Source organism: Fringilla coelebs (genome assembly GCF_963513975.1).
Source record: "Fringilla coelebs genome assembly, chromosome: 9".
Lineage (NCBI taxonomy): Eukaryota > Metazoa > Chordata > Aves > Passeriformes > Fringillidae > Fringilla > Fringilla coelebs.
The window spans coordinates 6069247-6089811 of NC_140067.1; the positions used below are offsets into that span (position 1 = coordinate 6069247).

Below are 20565 nucleotides of genomic sequence, written 5' to 3' on the forward strand. Positions count from 1 at the left end.
TCTTAAGAGTAAATTCAGGTTTTGCATGACAGTTTGACATAATGTTATCTGGGAGTTGCAGGAGTGTGTAGATTGACACTTAGGACTCAACATCTCTTCAAGAAGTATGTTTCTGGGCTTGTTGAGGGGCTTGGCTGTTAAGAAATGTGATTATCTTCTGCACTCACTTTACTCAGAGGACAAAGAATTCCTCCCACATATCCTGATCACACTTGAGATCTTCAGTGTTCTGAGAGGAAGGAATTAAGAGCAGTAAAAATTAAATGGGGAAAGCACCTCCTAACAGGTTCTGCAACTTAAATATAATATAAATCTAATACAAAATAATTTTTAAAACTACCTAGCCTTTATATTGAAGAAATAGTTATACAGGCTATTTTCCATTTCTACATTGGCTGAGCTCTGGTAATCTGAAAATCAGTGTAGCAAGTAGAAAAATGCTTGCAATGAATTTTGGTGAACAATTCATTGTCATCTTTGTATTATTGTATTATAAAACTTAAAATATCATAATTTACTCTTGAGATCAACAGGCCATGGACACGTCTAAAATTCAGGGTGCTGGACCATATTGTCTAGTCTGTAGTTTCACCAAGAAAGAATGGACCATATAATCCTTGAGGATAATATGGTAATTCCAACCTGGTATTGTGTGAGTCTATGAGTCTTTGCTGAATACAGGAGTTTGAATTCGCAGCGTGCTGAATCCCATTTCATACTCCTAATGCATTGCTTAGATGGGTAATGTCTCATCATTTGATTTAAGCATCTTATCATCCTCTCAGCAGAATGTATTTAAAATTTAATGCAGAAGTCCCTGCTATTTTCTCAACCACAAATAAGTGATTCCTACTTTAGCCTCCACAGAGGCTTTGAAAAGATACAGAGGAATGCTGCTCAACTGGAATGTTTCCTTCATTGCAGCTGTGGTATGCAGCCCACTGCTACAAAAAGGCAAATAAGTATAATCTCTTTTCCCAAAGCTTTCTCACCTTTTTTTCTTGGTGTTTGCTCTATTAATGTGTTCAGGTAGGGTTACTTGCTCTTTGTAGTCAATTTAGCAAGAATGCAATACATCCATCATCATCTTCTCATAAAATTTAGACTTAGAGTTTGATGTGTGGCAAATTTAGCAAGGGAAAAGCTAAGAACTCAATTAATATTTTAGAGTATTGTCACTATTCATAGGGGTTATATGCTGTGTTTATTTTCACCTAAGGACTGTTTGTTTTTCTTTATACACTGTATTTATTTGTTATTAATAGATGCAGCAATATCAAAGGTAGTATTTAAAAATGGTCTTTATACATACAGATAGGTTCCAAAATATATGCATATTTTTAGGCTGTTATGAGCAGTATCCACACTCAGTGGTACAAAGTCATGATGAAATCTGGAGGGAAAATACCTTTTTCCCTATCTTTTTTTCCCCTGGTTTTGTTTGTGTGTTTGTCTGGGGTTTTTGGGGTTTATTTAGTTTTGTTTTGTTTTGGTCTTTTTGCTTGGTTTGGTTTGGTTTTTTGGGTTTTTGGTTTGGTTTGTTTTTTTTGTCCAGGTTAATAACAGACATCTGACTGTGGTAATTTTTAGGGTATTAAATAAGTGATGAAAGGAAGGATAAAAGTAAAACTGGGGAGACCTAGAGCTAAGCAATCCATCATAATACACAATGTACAGTGTGTGCCTTTACTGCTCATTTGATTTCCATAACTAGAGGTATTAAAGTGGTATCTGTTAAAACTAAGTTTCTATTGTGTCAATGAGTTTCTGTCTCCTCTACATTTTATTCTGGAATTTAGGGTAAAATAATTTTTCTTAAGGTCTAGCATCACTCCCAGGGATTTGTGTGTAGGAGGAGTCCATGAACAGTATAAGCCCTCATTTAATACTGCCCTGATTTTGGGATGCCAAAAAGATTTTTCTTTGGGGTTACTGTTTCTTGTGTAAGAATGAGAGACAAAACTAGCAAAGTTTATCCTACCAAAAACTGGAGAAGAATTTTTCTTCTTATCTGAGAATGAAAAAGTCCTTTTTCATGCCTACTTAAAGGATTTGCTTCCTCCTTTTTCTGATGAAAGCAAAAATGCAGAAATTTTTTTTCATCCTACTCAATTCTCTCTCTCTCTCTTCTATGAGAAATGAAAAAAGAAAGAGAAAACTAATTTAGTAGAAGAAAAATAAGTAGTCAGCAGAATACACTCAGATTGCTCCCCCAAAATCACGATGTGCACTTGGACCAGAATTTAGAAAGCAGATGGGTGCTTTGCCACTGTGTCAGCTCTCAGGAGCTGTCAGGAGAATATTTCATTTATGTGTGAACTCTCAGACTTGTGCAGAATGCAGCTACATCAGATCTCCAGATGAAGTGAGGCTTCAGTTCACAGCAGCACCTCCTGCAGCTCCATCAGTTTGGTACAAGCAGGAAGAAAATCCAGTTCAAGGATCAGGGAAAGCCCTTACACGCCCTGGTGAGTTTTCAGTCTTGGCAGGGTGAAGACAAAAGCCTTGGATATATTATTGGATACATTAAGCTGCTGTCCAAAGTAAAACAACCACTCACAAGAATTAGCTCCAGCTCTGGTGACTTCTGAACTGTAAATCACTGGAAGTTTGGGAAGTCCACCAGAGCAGTGTCACTACATTTTCCACTCCTACTATTTTCCATAGCTACTGGCTATTGACACTCCTGGAGACAGGACATTGAGCTGTTTATACCTTTCTTCTGAGACATTACTGCTCATTTTTATTATTAATATTAATATTATTTTATCATTAATATTATTATTTTTCTTTTCATTTGGGGACTTATTTTCACTAAGGGACTCTTTAAACTATTATTTCAAGGAGAGTTTTGGGTTGTCAGGTTTTAGTTTTTTTCAGTAAGAGTGGTTTTTCTGTGGGATCTTTAATAATATTGTAGCCTAATTTTTACATTTTAGTAGTCAGACCTTACTTTTCCACTTCTCCAACATGAACAGTTTTGCAGATTTTTGCTGAAGCTGAAGTTGCTCAGAACTGTTAAAATACACCCAGATGTCATGGACTGAAACAAAGAAAATCCTACTCAGCTTGTAGGCAGCCGCACACACAGGGCAGCTCTGTTACTCACTTTGTGAGCCAAAAAAATCCAGGCCTTATTGCATCAGTTTGCTTCCAAGTTTCAAAAGTTCAGTCTGTGAACTTCCCAATGCCCCAATAAACTATTGCAGCACTAACTGCAGTGTAACTTCTAAGAAAATCCTACAATAACATTAATATTAAAATCTCTGAGTGCTACTGGAGTTAACCAAATTCTCTGGACAACTGACAAAACAGAGAGTTACATAATTTGCTTTCCATTGCCCAAGAGAATTAGTTTTTGAAAATAAGCTTGTAAGGAATGTACTTACAAGGAAGTCTAACAATAAAAAAAGTCTGCTGTGAAACTTTAATTTGCATAGCATAAACTGAAGTTGGTAATGTTTAGGACATGGTAGTTTCTTCCAGTGTTGTGTGTACTTGAGATATACACAATAAGTAATTTGTTCTAATTTACTGGTCAAACGTGCAATGTAGTTTGGAGATTAGCAGCCTTGAGCCTTTGGAAATAAGTTACCAGCAAAGCAAAGCATGAGTTCAGTTGGGTGTTTTCACTCCAGGCCAAACAGACCAAATGTTGTTCACAACATTTGGTGTTGAGGCAGTTACATGTACATAATCAAGAGCAAAATTTATGACACTGACTTCAGAGATTAAAGCATGTAACTACCCTGTTAAGCTCTGCTATTCATAATGCATAAGCAAAAGAGGAGGATCTGAGTGTATCATTAGCATTACACTCTTTGGTTTACGTTTCTAGTCTGACAAATAGAGGACAGATACAGCTCTTCTAAATACAGCAAAACCAGTGGCAAATGAGCTGTTGTCTTATCTGTCTTTCAGATTTTGGCTTGCACATCTGTCAATTTTAGACAAAACAAAATCCTACACAGATCCAGCTGTCACTTACATACTGATAAAATTAACTCATTTGTCTGTAAAATATTGCTTCTGTTTGGGTTCATGCTTTTGAATGAGAATTTATTCTGCTAAATATCAGCAGTGATATCTTACATTTAATTGCTGCAGTCCCTGCATTACATTTACTCATTGCACAGAATTTCTAAAACACAGAGACAGGAATTTTCTTTTTCTTGTACGTAGTGGACCAGTCTTGCACCCTTTGTCTTGACTGTGGAGTTAACTTACAATTTCATTGTGTGTTTTAGCTTGAATCTTCTACACCCACAAATCCTTAACTGTAGTACTGTAGTGCTTTAAACATTTCAGGGGATGATCAGTGCGGTGTCAGCTGGTGCAGTGTGAGGCATAGGTAATGTTCTGCAGTGTGACTGATCTCAGTGGTGCTTGGCTGACTGAAGTGATGGCTGTCATTTCTGTTCCCAGCAGCCACACAGGCATATTCTGTACTGTGAGTGCCCAGACTGTGTAATTAGTTTTTGGAAATGTTCATTTTTTTTCATGAACACCAGAACTCTGCAGTATGCAATCTGCCATTGTCTGGGTTTTTTGAATGTATTTAATAGTCCTGTGTCAGGATTCCTGATGTTAAGAAATTCAGACACCTAGATAACAGAATCTGGGGAGATGGACAGATTAATAGACTTATATATGTACATAGATATGTGTGTGTGTGGTTTTTTGTGTGTGTGTGTGTGTGTGTGTGTGTGTGTTAGTGTGTGTGTGTGTTTTTGTGGGTGTTTCTGTGTGTGTGTGTGTGTGTGTGTGTGTATGTGTGCAACCTCAGGAAAAATTCCAGGTGTCAAAACACGGTATTTATGGGAAAATCAAGACATATGGTAGCTTCAAATCAGGTTTACTTTACAATGAAGGCATTGCCTAAGGCATAATAATGCCTGCAGGAACAATGCCTCCACTTAGACAAGCTGTGGGCAGGGAGTCCTGTGGAAAAGCTAGGAAGTATCACAAGCTGGGGAGAGCTCTCTAGTACCATGTATCAGAGGGTTTAAATGGGAAATCAATACACTTCATAGTCTGTGCAATCTAAATTATTTATTTGTGCTTAAGCGCTGCTAACCAAAGCATGAGTTAAAAAGGAATTTTGGTTTCTGAACACTTCATATTTTCAACCTTTTCTTTGCAGCCTTAAAGGTCAGAAAGTTCCTGTATTTTGCTCTTTCCTTAATTTATGCTCAAATAACCCTGCGATCTCTTCACTCCAGAGTATAGATCTTTATTTAAAAAAACCCAACCAAGAGATTGGAAAATGCTGGCAGCTGTTAAAAACTGAATTTGTTTTCTAGAGCATGCCATATTTGAAAAGAATAAGTAGACAAGCAGAAAATGAGAAAGAATCATCTTCTGAGCAGATAGGCCCTGTTTATCTAAAATGGGACAAGAAAAACTTTTATCCCACATAACTTTTACTTTTGGATGGCATTTGAATTGGCCTTGAGTGTTTGGCAGCTCATCTGTTGAGCCATCTGTTTCAGATTATGCATGCTCGGAGGGCACATTGCACCCAGGCTTACAGTTCCCCTGAACACCAGAAATTTGAATTGGCTTTGCAGTTTAGTGATCAGTGAGCATGGATGTGCATGTACATGTGCATGACACATCTAAATAAACTCTGTTTATTCGGGACAAATTGAAGCATTCACACAGCTGGAGAAACCTGAGGGGGCTCAGAAGGGGAAGCCTTAGGCCTTGCTCACTGTCCTGGGCCCTCTGTCAGTGCTCAGGCAAGGCAAAACAAGAGAAAAGCACCCAAGGTCCAGGAAATTTCTCTTCTAGACTGAAAAGTTCTGAATGAACTAAGAGGTAATATGTTAGCCAGTTTTACAGCCCCTTTAAACAGTGTCTTAAAGGGATTGTAGGGTAGAGAAATTGCAATTTGGCTCCTTCCATTAATGAATCATCTCCAGTCCCATCTAAGTGCCAGAGATGAACTGGGCTGGGTAGTGAATCAGAAAACTGTACCCAACTCTGTTAGAGTCTTTGTAATGGCTAAGTACATCATGGCCAGGAAAGAAGATTTGATCCATAAACTTTAATGGTGCATTATGTGAGTCTTATATTATTTATGGCATACTAGTAGCACTTATCTTTTTCATGGTATCTGCTTTAAACATACTTTTTTTTTTTTTTTTTGAGAATGCACTGCTTGTTCCACCCCTCCCTTTTCCTTCCTTTCCCCAGAATGCTGACTCAATTCCTTTTACTCTTTCAGTCAGCTTGCAATTTTAGGCATTTCCTTGTCCAGTTTTCAGGGGAACACTTTACTTCCCTCTCATGATCACTGTGCAGAACTTTTCTGGCTGTTGAATCTCATGCTGGCTGGAGATGGAGGAGATTTCTTTGCAAGCACCAGAGACTGACATAAGACCATCTGCTCTTCATGAAGTTGTCTGAACCTGTGCACTTGGATAGCAATTGTGTAGTTGTGTATGAGAAGAAAATTTGGCCCACAGAGTGCAGTGATGGAAAGAATGGTAAATCTAGAACTAACCAGGGGATTTCAGGGATAAATGCAGTTTTGTCACAGGTTCTCTTTCTAGAGGATTATATTTCTTTTTCACAGGTTTTCACATTAAGCAAACTACCAGATGGCATTATTAGCAAAGTTTGAGTCCTCTGGCAATGAGGATCAGACTTTAGTTTAGTTTATAATAAATTGTGAAGAGAACATTGACCAAATGTAGATATATTGTATTGCTTGGGCAGATCTTATTCGACGTACATGAAGAGTCTTAATTATGAGATTAGACTGAGCTTGGAAATATTTCTTCTTGGTTCAAGTAGCTCACATAGTTCATTTAATCAAATAACTGCATATGTGCAATTAAATGTGCAACATCTAAAATTTGAGGCGTTTTACTTTTTGTGATATATTTAATCTGCTCATCTGCTATAAAATAGATCTTCATATTACATTACTTATTCAAGTATTAAATTCTATTACTTTTTTAATTAGCAATCCCCAAAGAGCTACAGGAATCTATGAACAATATTCCAGCAATGTTAAAAAATTGAGTTACCTGAAAGAAGAAGAAGTCTAATTAAAATTTTTTCCTTGTTGAATCCTGTTAAGTGCTTTCCTCATAGGAGAAATTTGTGAAGTTATTGCAAGGCTGTAAGGGCAAGGATCAGAACTGCAGATATATATAAAAGTCAGCTGTGTGATAATGGTAAAGAGAGACAGAGACAGATTCTGTGCTGGTTTTAGAATCTGCCAAGGACGTGGGTGCTATATTTTGGGCAAGAGAACTCTTTTAGCCTAATGCCATCTGGCTGGCTTTCATCTGTGCCAGTTGTTCCACATGCCAAGCCTCCTGTCCTGCCCCTACCATGCTTCTTGAAGTAGAAATTAAATTAAAAATACAGTAATTTCTAGTAGCCTGATTGGAAAAATATCCATGAAGGGATTTAGAAAAAACCCAAGGAAGCAATCCAAGCTTCTGTGCTTCTGTCAGAGACTTTGATCAGAAGTTTCTTCATCCATGTTGTGAAGCAACCTTTGGATACTTTTCCCCTTTCAAGTCTCACTGGCAGCAAAAGTCCTGGCTGTAGAATCTGCTTCAATTTGTTGTCCAATGTACATGATAAATACAGTTAACACACACATAAAACCTCCACACACTCCCACCTAAGATCTTCTGTTCCATTCTTTTAATTAGCAACTATATACCTGTATTTAGAAATACAACAATACAGGTTTTCCTCACCTTGATCTCTACAAGGTACCTGCATGGTTTGTATTTCTGGGCTGGCAGTTGTGCCATCTAGCACAACATGGATCTGTTCTGCAGTCCTCTGTAGGAGACCCACAGCTAATTTTTAGCCTGGGATTTATTCCCTACTTAGAAAAATTAAGGAGTTGAGCTAAATTAAGTAACTCATCTATATATTCATTTTACAGTTAACTAAATAGCTCTACTGATGATTTTGGAGTGTTTTTTTCTCATGCTCATCTGTATATATGTGATTTTTACCATCATTACTGCTATCACAAGGAAAGGAGAGAGAAATTCATTAAATCGTTTTGTACATATATTTCTGTAAGGAAAAACATTACAATAAACTTGGATTTCAACAGCAACAAATTCTTCACTAAAGACACAGAGACTGACAATCAAGAATGTTTCAGTTTGGGATGGAATTTGAATGTCTTTTGAATCGTGGAGATTCTTTCAGGAAGGATACATCTTTTGTTTCTTCAAAACTCATCCATCTGACCTTACCTGCCTTATATGGCTTCTGCCTCTGTTTTATACCTAAAACCTTGATCCTTTTCTCCTTTGGACCTCAGTGTTCTTTGTGTCAGTTTTATACCTGATATATATTTGTCTTGTGAGCACTTTGGGGAGGGGGGGTTGTCCTTCTAGAGAAGGTCAAATTTGTTTGTCATTGAACTGATTCAACAAATTAAATTGATATGGGGATCTGAAAAATCTTGGTGGTTTGATGCTTATGCATCATCATCAATAATTTTGGTAATCTGATGTAGGTATTTATAAATAACATTCTTCAATTGTTTCTCATATTTTGTGAATCACATTTAAATTAGTATTACCAATAACAGTGGGAGTGAACAGAGTTTTTCAGATTCTGCAGTGCATTTTTAAAATCAGTATATATTTAATGGAATTTTATTTCTAAAGAGAGGAAGTTTGATTGAAAAACTGTTGTGAAGCTACTAAATCCATGATGTATTTTTCAAAGTCACTGTGATGATTACACTGAATTTTCCACAGTTGCTTTCAATGCTACTAAAAGTAATTTAAAGAAACATTTTATTATGAATGGTCACCAGACTTTCACTTTGTAGTTGTTGCATAGCTATATCTGGTTTTAGCTGCATTAGCTTCACCTGTTCAACAGGTGAGATATCTTTTATTAGAGATAACAGGACAGGAACATAAAGTGGCACAGAGGAAAGCAAGTCCTTGTCAGCTGATGGAGTTCAAAGTCCATTAATGCCCTCTTGCATCTGATCAGTCACATGCACACCTTAACAATTCCATTGAGGCTCAATCACTGCTGCATTACTTCTGCAACTTAATTTAAAAAAAAAACCCCAAACAAAATCAACCAACCAAACAAACCAGTAAACAAATCAGTCATTAAGCAAATTACTTGGTCATATTTAAGGATATTTCATATTCTAATAGCATTGTGTGTACAATCAAATGAGAACATATTTTGAATTGTGAACTATTTACTGATCTTGTCCTTTACAGCAATAGAGAATATTCAGTCTTTAATAATGATATTTATTGTATGTTTTTAAAACATTTTTCATAAAGACAAATATGTTTTAAGGGGACATTCCTTAGTCTTATGTGTTGACACCAGTGGGATTATATGTGTTGCACTTAAAGGAACATTTTGCCTGCTGATGTTGTGCAACAGTTGGCCAAGTAACAGAACAGATTCCACTCCCTGCTACAGGGCTGGAAATAAAAAAATCCCACATGGTCGTTTCTCTTTTATGGACATACAGCAGGATTGTGCTTTTGAGAAGGGGAAATGCAGCTGAAAGAGCATCTGTGGAAATTCCTTCTGCCTGCAGAAAGAGCACTGCAATTTGGTATTTGATAGCTTTCACAGAGTGCAACCTGCAGGCTCCTTTGCAGCTCTCAGCACTGATACAGATGTAGGACAGAAATGCTTTGCTCTTGCTTCTCACTGTATTTGTCAATAATTTGTGGGCTTTTCTATAGCAGCAAAACCACCATTTTAAATGTCACTTGATCAAGGTTAAGTAAAATGGTCACATCATCTCTGTCCTTGTCTACTCTGAGGGCTAAATCATTAACACCTTTTCAAATATGATTGATTTTCCACTATTGTTGAGCCTTTTGACTCATCTCACTGAACCTTTGGCACTCACTGCCTTAACCCAGCTGAGATCTCTGTTCTCTCACTGCAGCTCCCACACATGAGAGACTTCATTGCTGAGAGCAAGTGGAACATGATTTACATTTAGGAGAAGTTTTAACTACCAGTGTAAAATTAAATATGAATATTGTGTTGTCCTGGATAAGGATGAATTAAAAAATATTATTTAAATGTTGGTACCTGAATTTCTCAGCTTGAAGACTGGGTTGCTGTAGTAGGTTACTGTGATTTGTGAAAGTTATTTTTTGTCTTATGACCAATGTTACTGCATTGGTGTTATTTTTTTTTTTAATATTTTCTGAACCATTTTGACATTGTTATGGTTGTGATTAAGACCAGATGAAAATGAAAGAACGTGGAGAAGGTAAAAATAGATAAGAGAGATGAAAATGATTGGGAGGACAAGTAAGGAAATCTCAAGAAGAAACACTTGCTAGTATCAAGATTACAGTAATACCTAAAAATGGTGTTTTACCATTAACAGTCATGAGTTTGTCTTAAAGACAAACCATTTAATAAGAAGAAAAAATACCAAATGCTCTTTTATCTAATTACTTCATGTATCTTACAATTCTGAAATTAATAATCTTTGTGAAGGGCAAAGTAAACTAATTCTAGGTTAGGGGAAGGTTGGGGATTCAGTGTGTAGATTATATTTTTTAATATTTTCTGTTTTCTTAAAACATAATAATCTTTTAATTGTTTCAGAAAGGTGAGCAATGTGTTCCCTGGATTTGTGGTATAGACAACATGCTGAAGGAAACAGGGAACAGAAGAAACTGTTGGTAAAAGCTTTTCTGCCTGCTACTTTGTAAATATATTAGTTTTCAATCCTCATTTTGGTTTAATATACACTACACACTATGGTATTGATGTGTTTAATTTATAATGAAGACTGATGCTGTTTCAGCAGTACTACTGCTTGTTCTATTTCAGAACATGTATTAAGCTGTTCAAGGAACAGCGAAATCTCCAACTGCTACATTAGCTGGACATGTCAAATTAATGCTTATTGAAGATTTTCCTGGGTTTCAGATATGGTCTTGAATAAAAAATGTCATTGTGCTGTCAGTCATCCAGCTAATTATCTAGAGGTCAAGCTGACTCCCTGTATATATCTACGTTTTCTCTTATTCTTTTACAACATGAGGTGTAGCCTTGTGAAACTGGCTAATATAAATTAGTTTGAGAAAATATGCTTACAGTCTAAAAGAAAAGATAAATTGTGTATGCTTTAAAATAGCATGGATCTGTAGTGCTGCATTTCAGATTTGCCAACTCTTCCATCAAATATGATTAAAGAGATTCACTCAAGCCCTATTCAGGTTATTTTCAATGTTACCATTCTCTTAATAAAAATTCAATATTGTTCTTTCTAATTACTACAGTTCAAAAACAATTTTAGCCTTTGCATTTCTGAATACTGGCAATATAGATGACATCATTTTACAAAACAAAGAGGTACAATGATTCCATACTGTGCTCTGTTTCTGCCAGATGAAGGAGTTAAATTCAGATATATTCCAATACTTCTGAACATCTGAACAGAAAACACTTTAGAGATGAAGAAATATGCCATTACCTTAATATCCTAGTTTGTGTTTCTTTAATACTGCTACAGTTTTTATGCATTTGATCATCCCACAACCCATTTTGAAATACTTTCAAAGCTGCTATAACTTTGAAAGTGTGCAAACCACCTTAAGAAGACAAGAGCACAGCACAAGATGAATTAGCAGATTATTCCTATGCAGTTTTCATCATGATCAATGTACATACTCTGGTAACTAGACATCCTCCTAGAAGATACACTGTAGGACTCAACAGATTACATGGTTTATGCAAAACAAACCCAGAGATTAACAGATCTCTACAGAAGGTCTGTTGGAGTCTGGCTAGATGATTGTGCCCTTAAAACATAGCAGCCTATCTGCAACCCTTTGTCTAGAAAACTTGCAGCTGCATAAAATGTAAAGAGCACACAAAGCATATCCTGGGGTGAATTTCAGATAAAGGCACACCTGCAGTGGTGACTTCCTAAACCAGCTTGTGTCACTAGTCCTGGAAAGTAGTCTGAGATGATCTGATAAAAGGTCCCCTCAGTCCAAAGGTTGTCAAAGTTTGTGTGATGATCTTCCTTGTTTCTCAGGAGGGATGGTTCAGTAACCTAGATGTGGGAAATGCTGTTCTGTGTCAGGAGCATGGGTGTTGCTAGGCTCTCTGAAACCTGTGCAATGTCTGTTTGCCTGTGGGCAGGTTCCCTTGCATTACAGTCTTTGATCATGGAGCAGGGATTCCTTTTTCTGGCCAGGATTTTGTGCGCTGATGCATATATTTCCTTTTGTTCTGTAAAACTCAAAGTGGCTTAATCCTTCTTATTTTAAATTTTTTGTTCTGTGTACGCAATGCTGCAGCTCCTGCTCTGTTTTGCAGTGGAATTCCAGAGAGCTGGGTACCTCATTTGGTGCTCAGGAATGCAGGAGGCAGGGCTGAGTCATTCCTCTCTCAGCCTCCGGAGTGCTCATGGGCTGTAGTAACACCTTGCCTAGAACGAGCAGAGCAAGTCACACTGAATGCCTGCGTGCTGTGTTGAGCTGCCTGGGTGCTGATCCATAGGGTGACCAAAGCTCTAAGAAAGGAAGAGATGGACACTTTAAATGTTATTTCCGGGGAGACCAGTGGATATGATTAAAATGTTACCAGCTTTACTAACAATCATATTTGGAGAGCTATAAAACAGAGGTTGTTATGTTTGACTGACTGCTGGAGAGCCTTTCTGTGCTATCTTGCACATTTTTCAAATTCAGCTGTACCAGAACAAGCCACTTTATACTCTTACACGGTGTTTCACATGGGGATTTGCACCAAAATGGTTGTGCTGCTGCTGTGCTGGCTGCACTGCTGCAAGGCCCAGTCCTCACCAGCCATTTGGCTAGTTTTGTTTTGTTAGCAGTCCCTTGTTTGTCCAATGCAGACATAACCTTGTGCATTGTACTTTTAAAGAAACAATAAAAAACACAGAGATTGGTACCTATTTGTCAAAATGCCAGTACTTAGGATCATAGAAAATCCTATTACACTTACAAATAAAAGCATGCTAATACTATTTGCCATGTCCTTTGGGCATAAAGTGCACTGTAGTAGAGGATCTTGCAACAAAAAATCAACAAATAGCAATTCTTACAGAGCTGATTACAGATAAACATTTCCTGCAGGAGAATTCATGTTGAATGCAAAAAGATATAAAAGGAAGCTGTTAAAATTCTTGCAGTTCATTGATCTTTTGACTTTCTTATGTTCTTAACAAGCTTTCCTGAAAACCCAGCACAGAATCCCACCACTCCTTACACAATTTACAGAAGATGTTGCAAAAGGTCAGCAAAGGGAGAGACAGAAGAATGAGGTTTCCACTGAGGAGGGAATAAGAGGAGAGGTACATTTAGAAAATCCCTCTGTTCCAGATTTCAGGAGCTATTCCACCCTAGCCAAGGCCTGGTGAGCTGCTCATGGCTAAGCCAAGAAGGTCACTGGAGGGCATTGTTTTGCAAATCAGCCAACAGCTTTGAGTAAATTTTAGTAGCTGTGATTTTCTCTTGGCTGAAAGTTAGTATGAAGTCCAGTTTTGTGATCCAATGTCAGGTGATGACATCTCGATTCCAGCTGAGAAGCAGAGAGCTGTTTTCCTTCTGGGAGCTGTCATTCTAGATTTGTGAAATCTGCAGTACAATCATTCACCATCAGCAGGCTGACAAGTGCTGTTGTGATTGTTACAGAGATGTCTGAGGCTCTGAGCTGGTTGTTTTAACTCAGGTGGTTGGAGGCATCCAGGACAATTTGTCTGTGAGATGCACAGAATGATCAGCAACAGATCTACGTGACCACATTAATTCAATGTTGATTATATGAAACTCATTATTATTGTAATTTGTAGAGGCTACAGTGATTACCTTCAGTGGTTCTTGTCCTCTGACTGTGGACACAGTGGTCATGCCTGATGACTGAGTGTGCACAGCCAGGGTGAAGGTACATAACCACGTACCTGGCACTGCCTGCTTGTTCCTGAGCTGCAGGTGCAACTTGGAGTCTGCCACTGCAGCTTTGGAGAACCCTGTGGGAAGGCTCTCTGGATGCAGACTGCTGTGCACTTCACAGTTTGAGGGAGTAAAATGGGGGGTCTGTTCTGTTTATTTTGTAACACAAAGGTTCAGAATGGTCAGGCCCTCAGGAGCAGACCGGCCGGAGCAGACCTCCCTACTGGACAAGTGTTCTGCTCTGAGGGGACTTGGGGCTTTTGATTGTGCTCTGGGGTGACACAGCTCTGCTGGCTGACCTGCACAAACAAGTCCCTTGGCTCAACACCCTTATTCCAGAGCCTTGCTGTGGCTCTGGGTATGCTCCTGGACCTGGTGGGAAATACTTGATGCAACACCCTGGACAGAAAGGGAACAGCAGCAAGAACACTGCTGAGCCAGATAGCCTGCCCACAAAATCCTGCTCAGAGCAGCTCTCGGCATCAAACCTCCAACTCCAGAGCCAGATCCCTGGTCCCTGTTTTGCATTTTCCTTCTCTTTGCAGTGAGAACACATCAGCCTGGGTGTAACCTCTCTCCTGAGAGGCCACCAGTCCCTGCCCAGCTGCAAGACTAAGAGATGAAGGAAACAACTGACAGAGCAAAAGGCACCCACATGAGCTCATGGCAGCTCAGAAACCCAGACTCTCTAAATGTCTACCAAGGGGCCCCCTCCCAAAAATACTGCTGTCTCCAGGAGACGCAGCTGTACCTTTACAATCTTCTGGTTTAATTTCCAGGTATTAATTATTCTGGGATAGAATTCCAATTTTAATCAAAGAAGAAAAAATCAACCTAGATATATAAAGTCTGTGCTGTTTTCTAGGGAGTTTTCTTATGGGAAAAGTGTGAGGTGGAGTAGAGAAGTGACAGTAAGTATGTGAATGGCGTGAATATTTTTATATCTATTCTGTTTACTTTTTATATTCTTCCCCTCCATATCTTTTTTTTCTTGCTGAAAAAATGGCTGAGAAGCAGGTTGGTAAAGCAGAGCTTCTATAAAACATTTATTAAGGAATAGGTGGGAAGGAGGGATCCCACGTTTCAGGACAGAAGATGAGCACTAGCAGCTCAGGATGACTGCCAGCTGAGGAATGACAGGATGCAGAGGTGGGGCACAAGCACACGACTGAGCTGAGGAGGACAAAAACAATGCAGAGGGGTAGAGAATTACGAACAGATAAAGAAAACAAAGCATGTAGGGAAAGCTTTTCAGTAATCAAGTATGACTTCAGCTAATTTCCTCCTGCTGGTCCAAATGCATGTTTCAAATTTAAATGTGTGCCTAAACCACCTTGGGTTAAAGTATAAAAATAGGAACGTTTTCTCTCAGCCCTCAGTGACTGATGTATGCTGAGGCAGTGCAGAGCTCAGAGCAGGAGTGGAAATAAGCCAGTGGGAGGAGGTGAGCAGGTACAGGAGGAGCAGGAGAATGAGTGGTGACACAAGTATTGTTTTCAGCCAGTCTGTACACAATTGTTTCCCCTGGGTTTGGAGAATGTGGTGCAGTTCACTCCCCACTCCAGCTTTCTCCTTTGTGTCTTGTTGCCTGTGATGTCTCATGGTTTCTCCTACCATAAGGATTGCTCATCCCTTTCTTCTGGTTTCCAGAAGAGCCACTGTTGCCCTGAGTACAAGCAGAGAGACAAAAGGATGTGCACAACCATGAGTTGCCTGGATAGGCATCCGATTTCCTGTGAGTGGAGGGAAGCAGGAGGCCGAGCCCAGGCTGCTCCTCACCGCTGTGAGGATGTGTCGGGTCAGGACATCCTGCTGGGCTCACGCGCCGCTTCCTCCTGGGCCTTGTGCCCAATTCTGTCGCAACTGAGCCCAGACCTGGTTCGCCTCCTGTTTTGGGACTTCCCCCATCTGTGTCATGACTGCACTGGAGAACTGCAACCATTCACCATGCTGGAAGCATCTCCATCTGAAGCAGGGCCTACAGGGAAGGTGAGGGAGAGGCCAGCACCGGGCAGGGGGGGATGTCAGGCCAAGGACTCCGGCTCCGGGTTTTCGCTGCAGCTGCCTCGAGCGGGCTCCGGCTCCGGCACTCCGCGCCCGGTTTTGCGCGCGGCTGCGCTGCCGTGTGGCGGCGGGGGAAGCTCCGGCTCCGTCCGGCGGGCGGGCGCGGATCCGGTGCCGGGATTTGCCCGGGGCCGGCTGGGGAAGTTGCCGAAGTTGTGCGGCGAGTGGCGGGGCCCGGCGCGTCCTTCCTGCGGCCCGGCCGGGGGCATGGAACAGCATGGCCGCGCGCCTCTCCCTGGCACAGGTAAGGGGCTGCGCGCCCGGCCCGGCCGCGGGGCCGCCGCCGCGCGCTCCCGCCGCAGGCACGGCCGGGTACCGCGGGGCTGCCCGGGGGCCCGCGCTTTGTGCGGACGCCGCCGCCCCGCAGCGCTGCCCCGCCGCTGTCAGGTGGCGGCGGGGCGGGGGTGTGTCCGTGTCTGCGGGAGGGAGGAAGGGAGGGAGAACGGCAGCGAGGGGAGGCGGACGGGCAGCCCCGCGCCGCGACCCGGGGGTGCCACGGGCGCAGAACGGGTCCCGCCCGGCCGCAGGTGCCTCTGCCCGGGGCTGGGGAGACCCGGCCCGGGAGCGGCCCTGGGCGGGCGGGGCTGCGCCGGCGGCGGTCGCGGTCCGTCTTTTGTCTCCGTAGGACTCGGGGTGCCGGGCTGGAGCCCGGCGAACCCCGTCCCGGGAACGCTGAGGGCGGGCGGACTCGGGGAGCGTTCGCGGAGGGGCTGAAAGGCGATAGCGCTGGGTTAAGGTGTCCGTGCCCGGTGCCAGCCCCGCGGGCACATCGAGGGGTTCTCCGGGCCAGCGAGAGCATGGGCAGGTGACCCTGGGAGGGACAGACGAATTCCTTGTTTTAACAGAAACCCCTCTCCGGAGATACTGCCTGCAGTATCGTTTTACCTTGGTTTGGTGGGCCCCGTGCTGTGGGGACACTGTTGTCACATAGTGCCCATACAGGTGCCTTAGAGTGAAGAGCTGTGCAGGTGATGGCCCTGAAACTTGGAGACTCTGGCCCTGTTTCGTGCTCGTGTCATCTCACTTCACCTCAATCCTTGTTGCTCGCATTTTTTCCGTCAGTAATGGAATCACTTCACACAGGTTATTCTATACCGTTAGGATCATGTCTTTTTCCCTAGAGCTGCGATAGCTAATGAACGGCACTTTTTGGTACTTTTTAATTTCATTTAGCAGTGAGATGAGAAATTCCCATTCCTACATGACATAAGGCTGAGGTGGGCCTATTGGTTCCCCATCCTGGCTTGGGATGCTTCAGTCTGATAGCCAGTTGTGACATTTACAGAAAGCAAAGCGGGTAAATGAGCTTAATGAATTGCTTAAGCACATGGAAGTAAACTTAAAAAGCTGGCAGCAAGGCTGCACAAGTTTGCAGTTACTTACACAGCTTGCTTTTGAAAATATCAAGCATTTCAAGGAAAGATGGAGTAGTTCAGTGAAAAGTGAGAAAACAAATGTGTCTTTAGGAGTCTAAAGGTATGAGGTAGAAGTCTAGAGTTATGAAGTATAGTACTTTTTGTGAAAGCTTGCTTTATATTAAAATGGCTAAGTTAGCATTGTCTTGAGTCTCTTAATAGTCTTCAAGTAAATGAAAAAGCTTTAAACATCTGCTTACTGAAGGGAAAGAAGTTTTCACAGAGCTGCTCTGTCTCTTGATTTGGGGAGAGGAGTGGGGTGTCAGCTCTGGTGTGTTCTACAGCAAGACATTATTGTTTACAGGCTGTGTAATCCTTTCATTGTAGAATTTCTTTACTTTTTTGTTCACATGGATGGGGGACTAAATACAAATGTGATAATGTTGACAGAAGCAGAAAAATTGCCAGTATCCTTAAAACCATTGTGGCTGCAGCTTACAACAGTGGTTAAACTGAGGGAGATATTTCTGTGTGTTGACCATTTATGTGGGGATTTCTTTTTTTGGCTTGTTTGTTTTTTCTTCTTGTGTTGCATTAGGAAGTCAAGCAAGCCTGAAGATAATTCTCTTCAACATAGATTCTAACATGTGGAAATTTTGGGTTATAAAAAGTCCTCACAAGTGTTAAAGTGTTCAGAATCTGTTGAAGAGCATGAGGAAGTGAAAATGAGGGCAGGGGGTGGGGAGTGCAGTGGTGGCTGCACCGAGATCAGTTACGGCCAGCAGCAGTGAAGTTGTGCAGATCACTGGGATCTGCTCTAGGTCACATGGAGAGAGCAGGAGGCGCATGAACCTGCACTCAAACTCACTACTGGGTCCGATTTTTTGTTCCCCTTCCTGTGCTTGGTTTGACACTACTTTAGCATGGCTGAGACGTTGGGTATTTCCAACTGAGATGAGGGTATTTTCAGATGGCTTTGCAGCTGCGATGTCTGAGAGGGCTGCACGTCCTTTATTTGAATATCAAAGCTGTAATTTCAGTAATTTGAAACTTTTCTGTGCTAACTGTATTCTTTTCACTGATTAGTAAAAACACTTCAGGACTGTGTAGCTGTGGTGAAATTTATTACACCAAGTATGCTTGAACAAGGGTTGCAAACTGAAGGTGATTATCTCCCCCTCCTCTCTCCCTTTAATAGTAAATATCTGAAGTATTTTTTATCTCCCCATTTTGAACCCGTTCTGGAACATCTTGTTGCCACTTGCGTTTGCTCAACGCATGACTGTGAATTTAATGTGGAACTTCTAAGGGAACTTTTACCATGGGAGTGTTTTGTTGTGGTTGCCTTTAGTTTGGAAACAAGCAAACAACAGCAATGAGAAGGAACTGACCGATCTCACAGATTGTCATCTGTTGCTGGAAAAGTCAAATGAAGCTATAAACCAGTATAAGGGCTTGTATGTTTTGACCTTCCAAGGATGGTTGCTTATCAGACCAATTTCATATGGGGAATTTAGGAGGGGAAGAACAGAGAACTGAAGATGTGGAAGATGGATGTTGAGAATGGGGCAGAGGTGTTTCTTGAAAGGTGGGTTAATACGGACATTCAGTACCTTCTGTTTGCTCTTGAAAATAGAACTTGTGGTTTATTCTGAAAAACCAGCTGTGATTGAAGGGGAAGCTCACAGCTCAGGGAAGCATTTTTAAGTACTCGGGAGGAAAAGGAAGATAACTTTGTGTTTGTCTTCCTGATGAAATGCTTTTTGTGAGAAATGTGGTAATTGTCTTGAAGTAGTTATGAGCTGCTTTGGTAAACGAGACAAAATCATGTAATATCAATTTGTATCCTAATTAGCTACAAGTCTCATTTTAGACTTGAGCATTGTGTTGCAGAGTTGAGAATGCTGTGCTGTTTTGTTGAAGGGAAACATGGAGTATTACACTGAGGCTGAACTGGATGGATTCCTGTCTCGTGCACACATTGCCAGGATTAAGGTCTTGTTACTGGAATACACAGGATCCAAATACTTGCAGTATGAATGGTACCCTCATGCTGATGAACATATTATGTATAATCTAGAGACAGAGATTTTGAGGTCTCTGGCAAACTTCTGATGTTTGTTTTTGTTTTTTGGGGTTTTTTTAAGAAATCAGCAAAATTGTTAAATAAAGATCAGTTTGTAATTTTTAGTGGAATGAGGAACCTGTTGTTCCTCTTTCTGTCATGCAAATGAAGAAATCAGAGTATGCATGTGTATATTTTAACCTGTACATAGAGGGGACTGCTCCTAAAGCAGATAAAACCTAATTTTTTTGGTTGGTATTGCATCCACCATGTTAGAGAGAAGCTGCCTCTTAAAAGGCAGTGCAGCTACTCTTTCATTTTGCACAGGCTTTGTTCAGTACTGATTAGAAGATGGTGGAGATTTTTCTGTAGCAATTTGAAAATTAAATGGAACCATTTCTAATTATGCAGTGACAGACATCTCTGCAGAGAGAAGACAGCAGTTCTTGTGCCTGCTTCAGCTGTTCAATGGGAAAGAAAGTGCTCCATTTTTAAGTATTTGGTAATGATTGTGTAGAAATTTATAGTAAATATTTTCTTTACATTTGTTTTTGCTGTAGGAGATATTCTTTATTATATAATTGAAAATGGTAGAAAGCTTTACCCTGAAACACTTCAGCTAAGATAATAAAGCAATAGAGGAAAAAGAGAAAAGTTGATTATATTTTTGAAATGGCATTGTAAGGAAACCAGCCTGCCTTGAGCTTACCTGCTTTTTGAATGGCTAACTACAGGAGGAACATTTAAGGCCAGATTGTGTCTTTTGGAAACTCTTAAAATGAATGCTAGAGCTATGTGTTGTGATGGAATATGGTATTTTGGATTTTCATCAGGATTGAATAGCTTGTTTCTCCCCTGATACCTCATTGGGGTTGGAAGGGGAAATTACTTTCGTTTTTCTCAATGGACAGCTTTTGTTTGTTTGTTTTTAAGCCCTTTTGGAAGGAAGGTTGTGGCTGGATGGGGTGGACAGACTGGTAATAGTATCTTATTACACCTAAATGCAAATGTGCCAGAGGCATGAAAACATGGGGATTGATTGACAACAGAAGATTAAAAAGAAGGGTGTCCCTGAAGGTGTTTTTTATTTCCTCGGTTATCATTCTAAAGTTCATAGGTGTGTATCAAAGGTTGTAATTACTACAACACA

The 20565-nt window shown here is 40.7% G+C and overlaps 1 protein-coding gene across 7 annotated transcripts in view; it reads left to right on the forward strand.

The window, feature by feature from the left end:
- The window catches only part of EPS15 (epidermal growth factor receptor pathway substrate 15), a 68449-nt gene that overhangs the window by 4689 nt on the left and 43195 nt on the right, over nucleotides 1-20565 (forward strand). For 2 of the 7 annotated variants that reach the window (XM_084211762.1, XM_084211763.1), the window contains exon 1: nucleotides 15833-15920. The exons of 4 other annotated variants lie outside the window; for them this stretch is intronic. In XM_084211762.1, the coding sequence (XP_084067888.1) occupies nucleotides 15879-15920 (42 nt within the window). In that variant the 5' untranslated portion in view covers nucleotides 15833-15878. Of the gene's footprint in view, nucleotides 1-15832; nucleotides 15921-16134; nucleotides 16240-20565 lie in introns of those variants that run through there. One more of the 7 variants, XM_084211764.1, reaches the window with a different exon arrangement.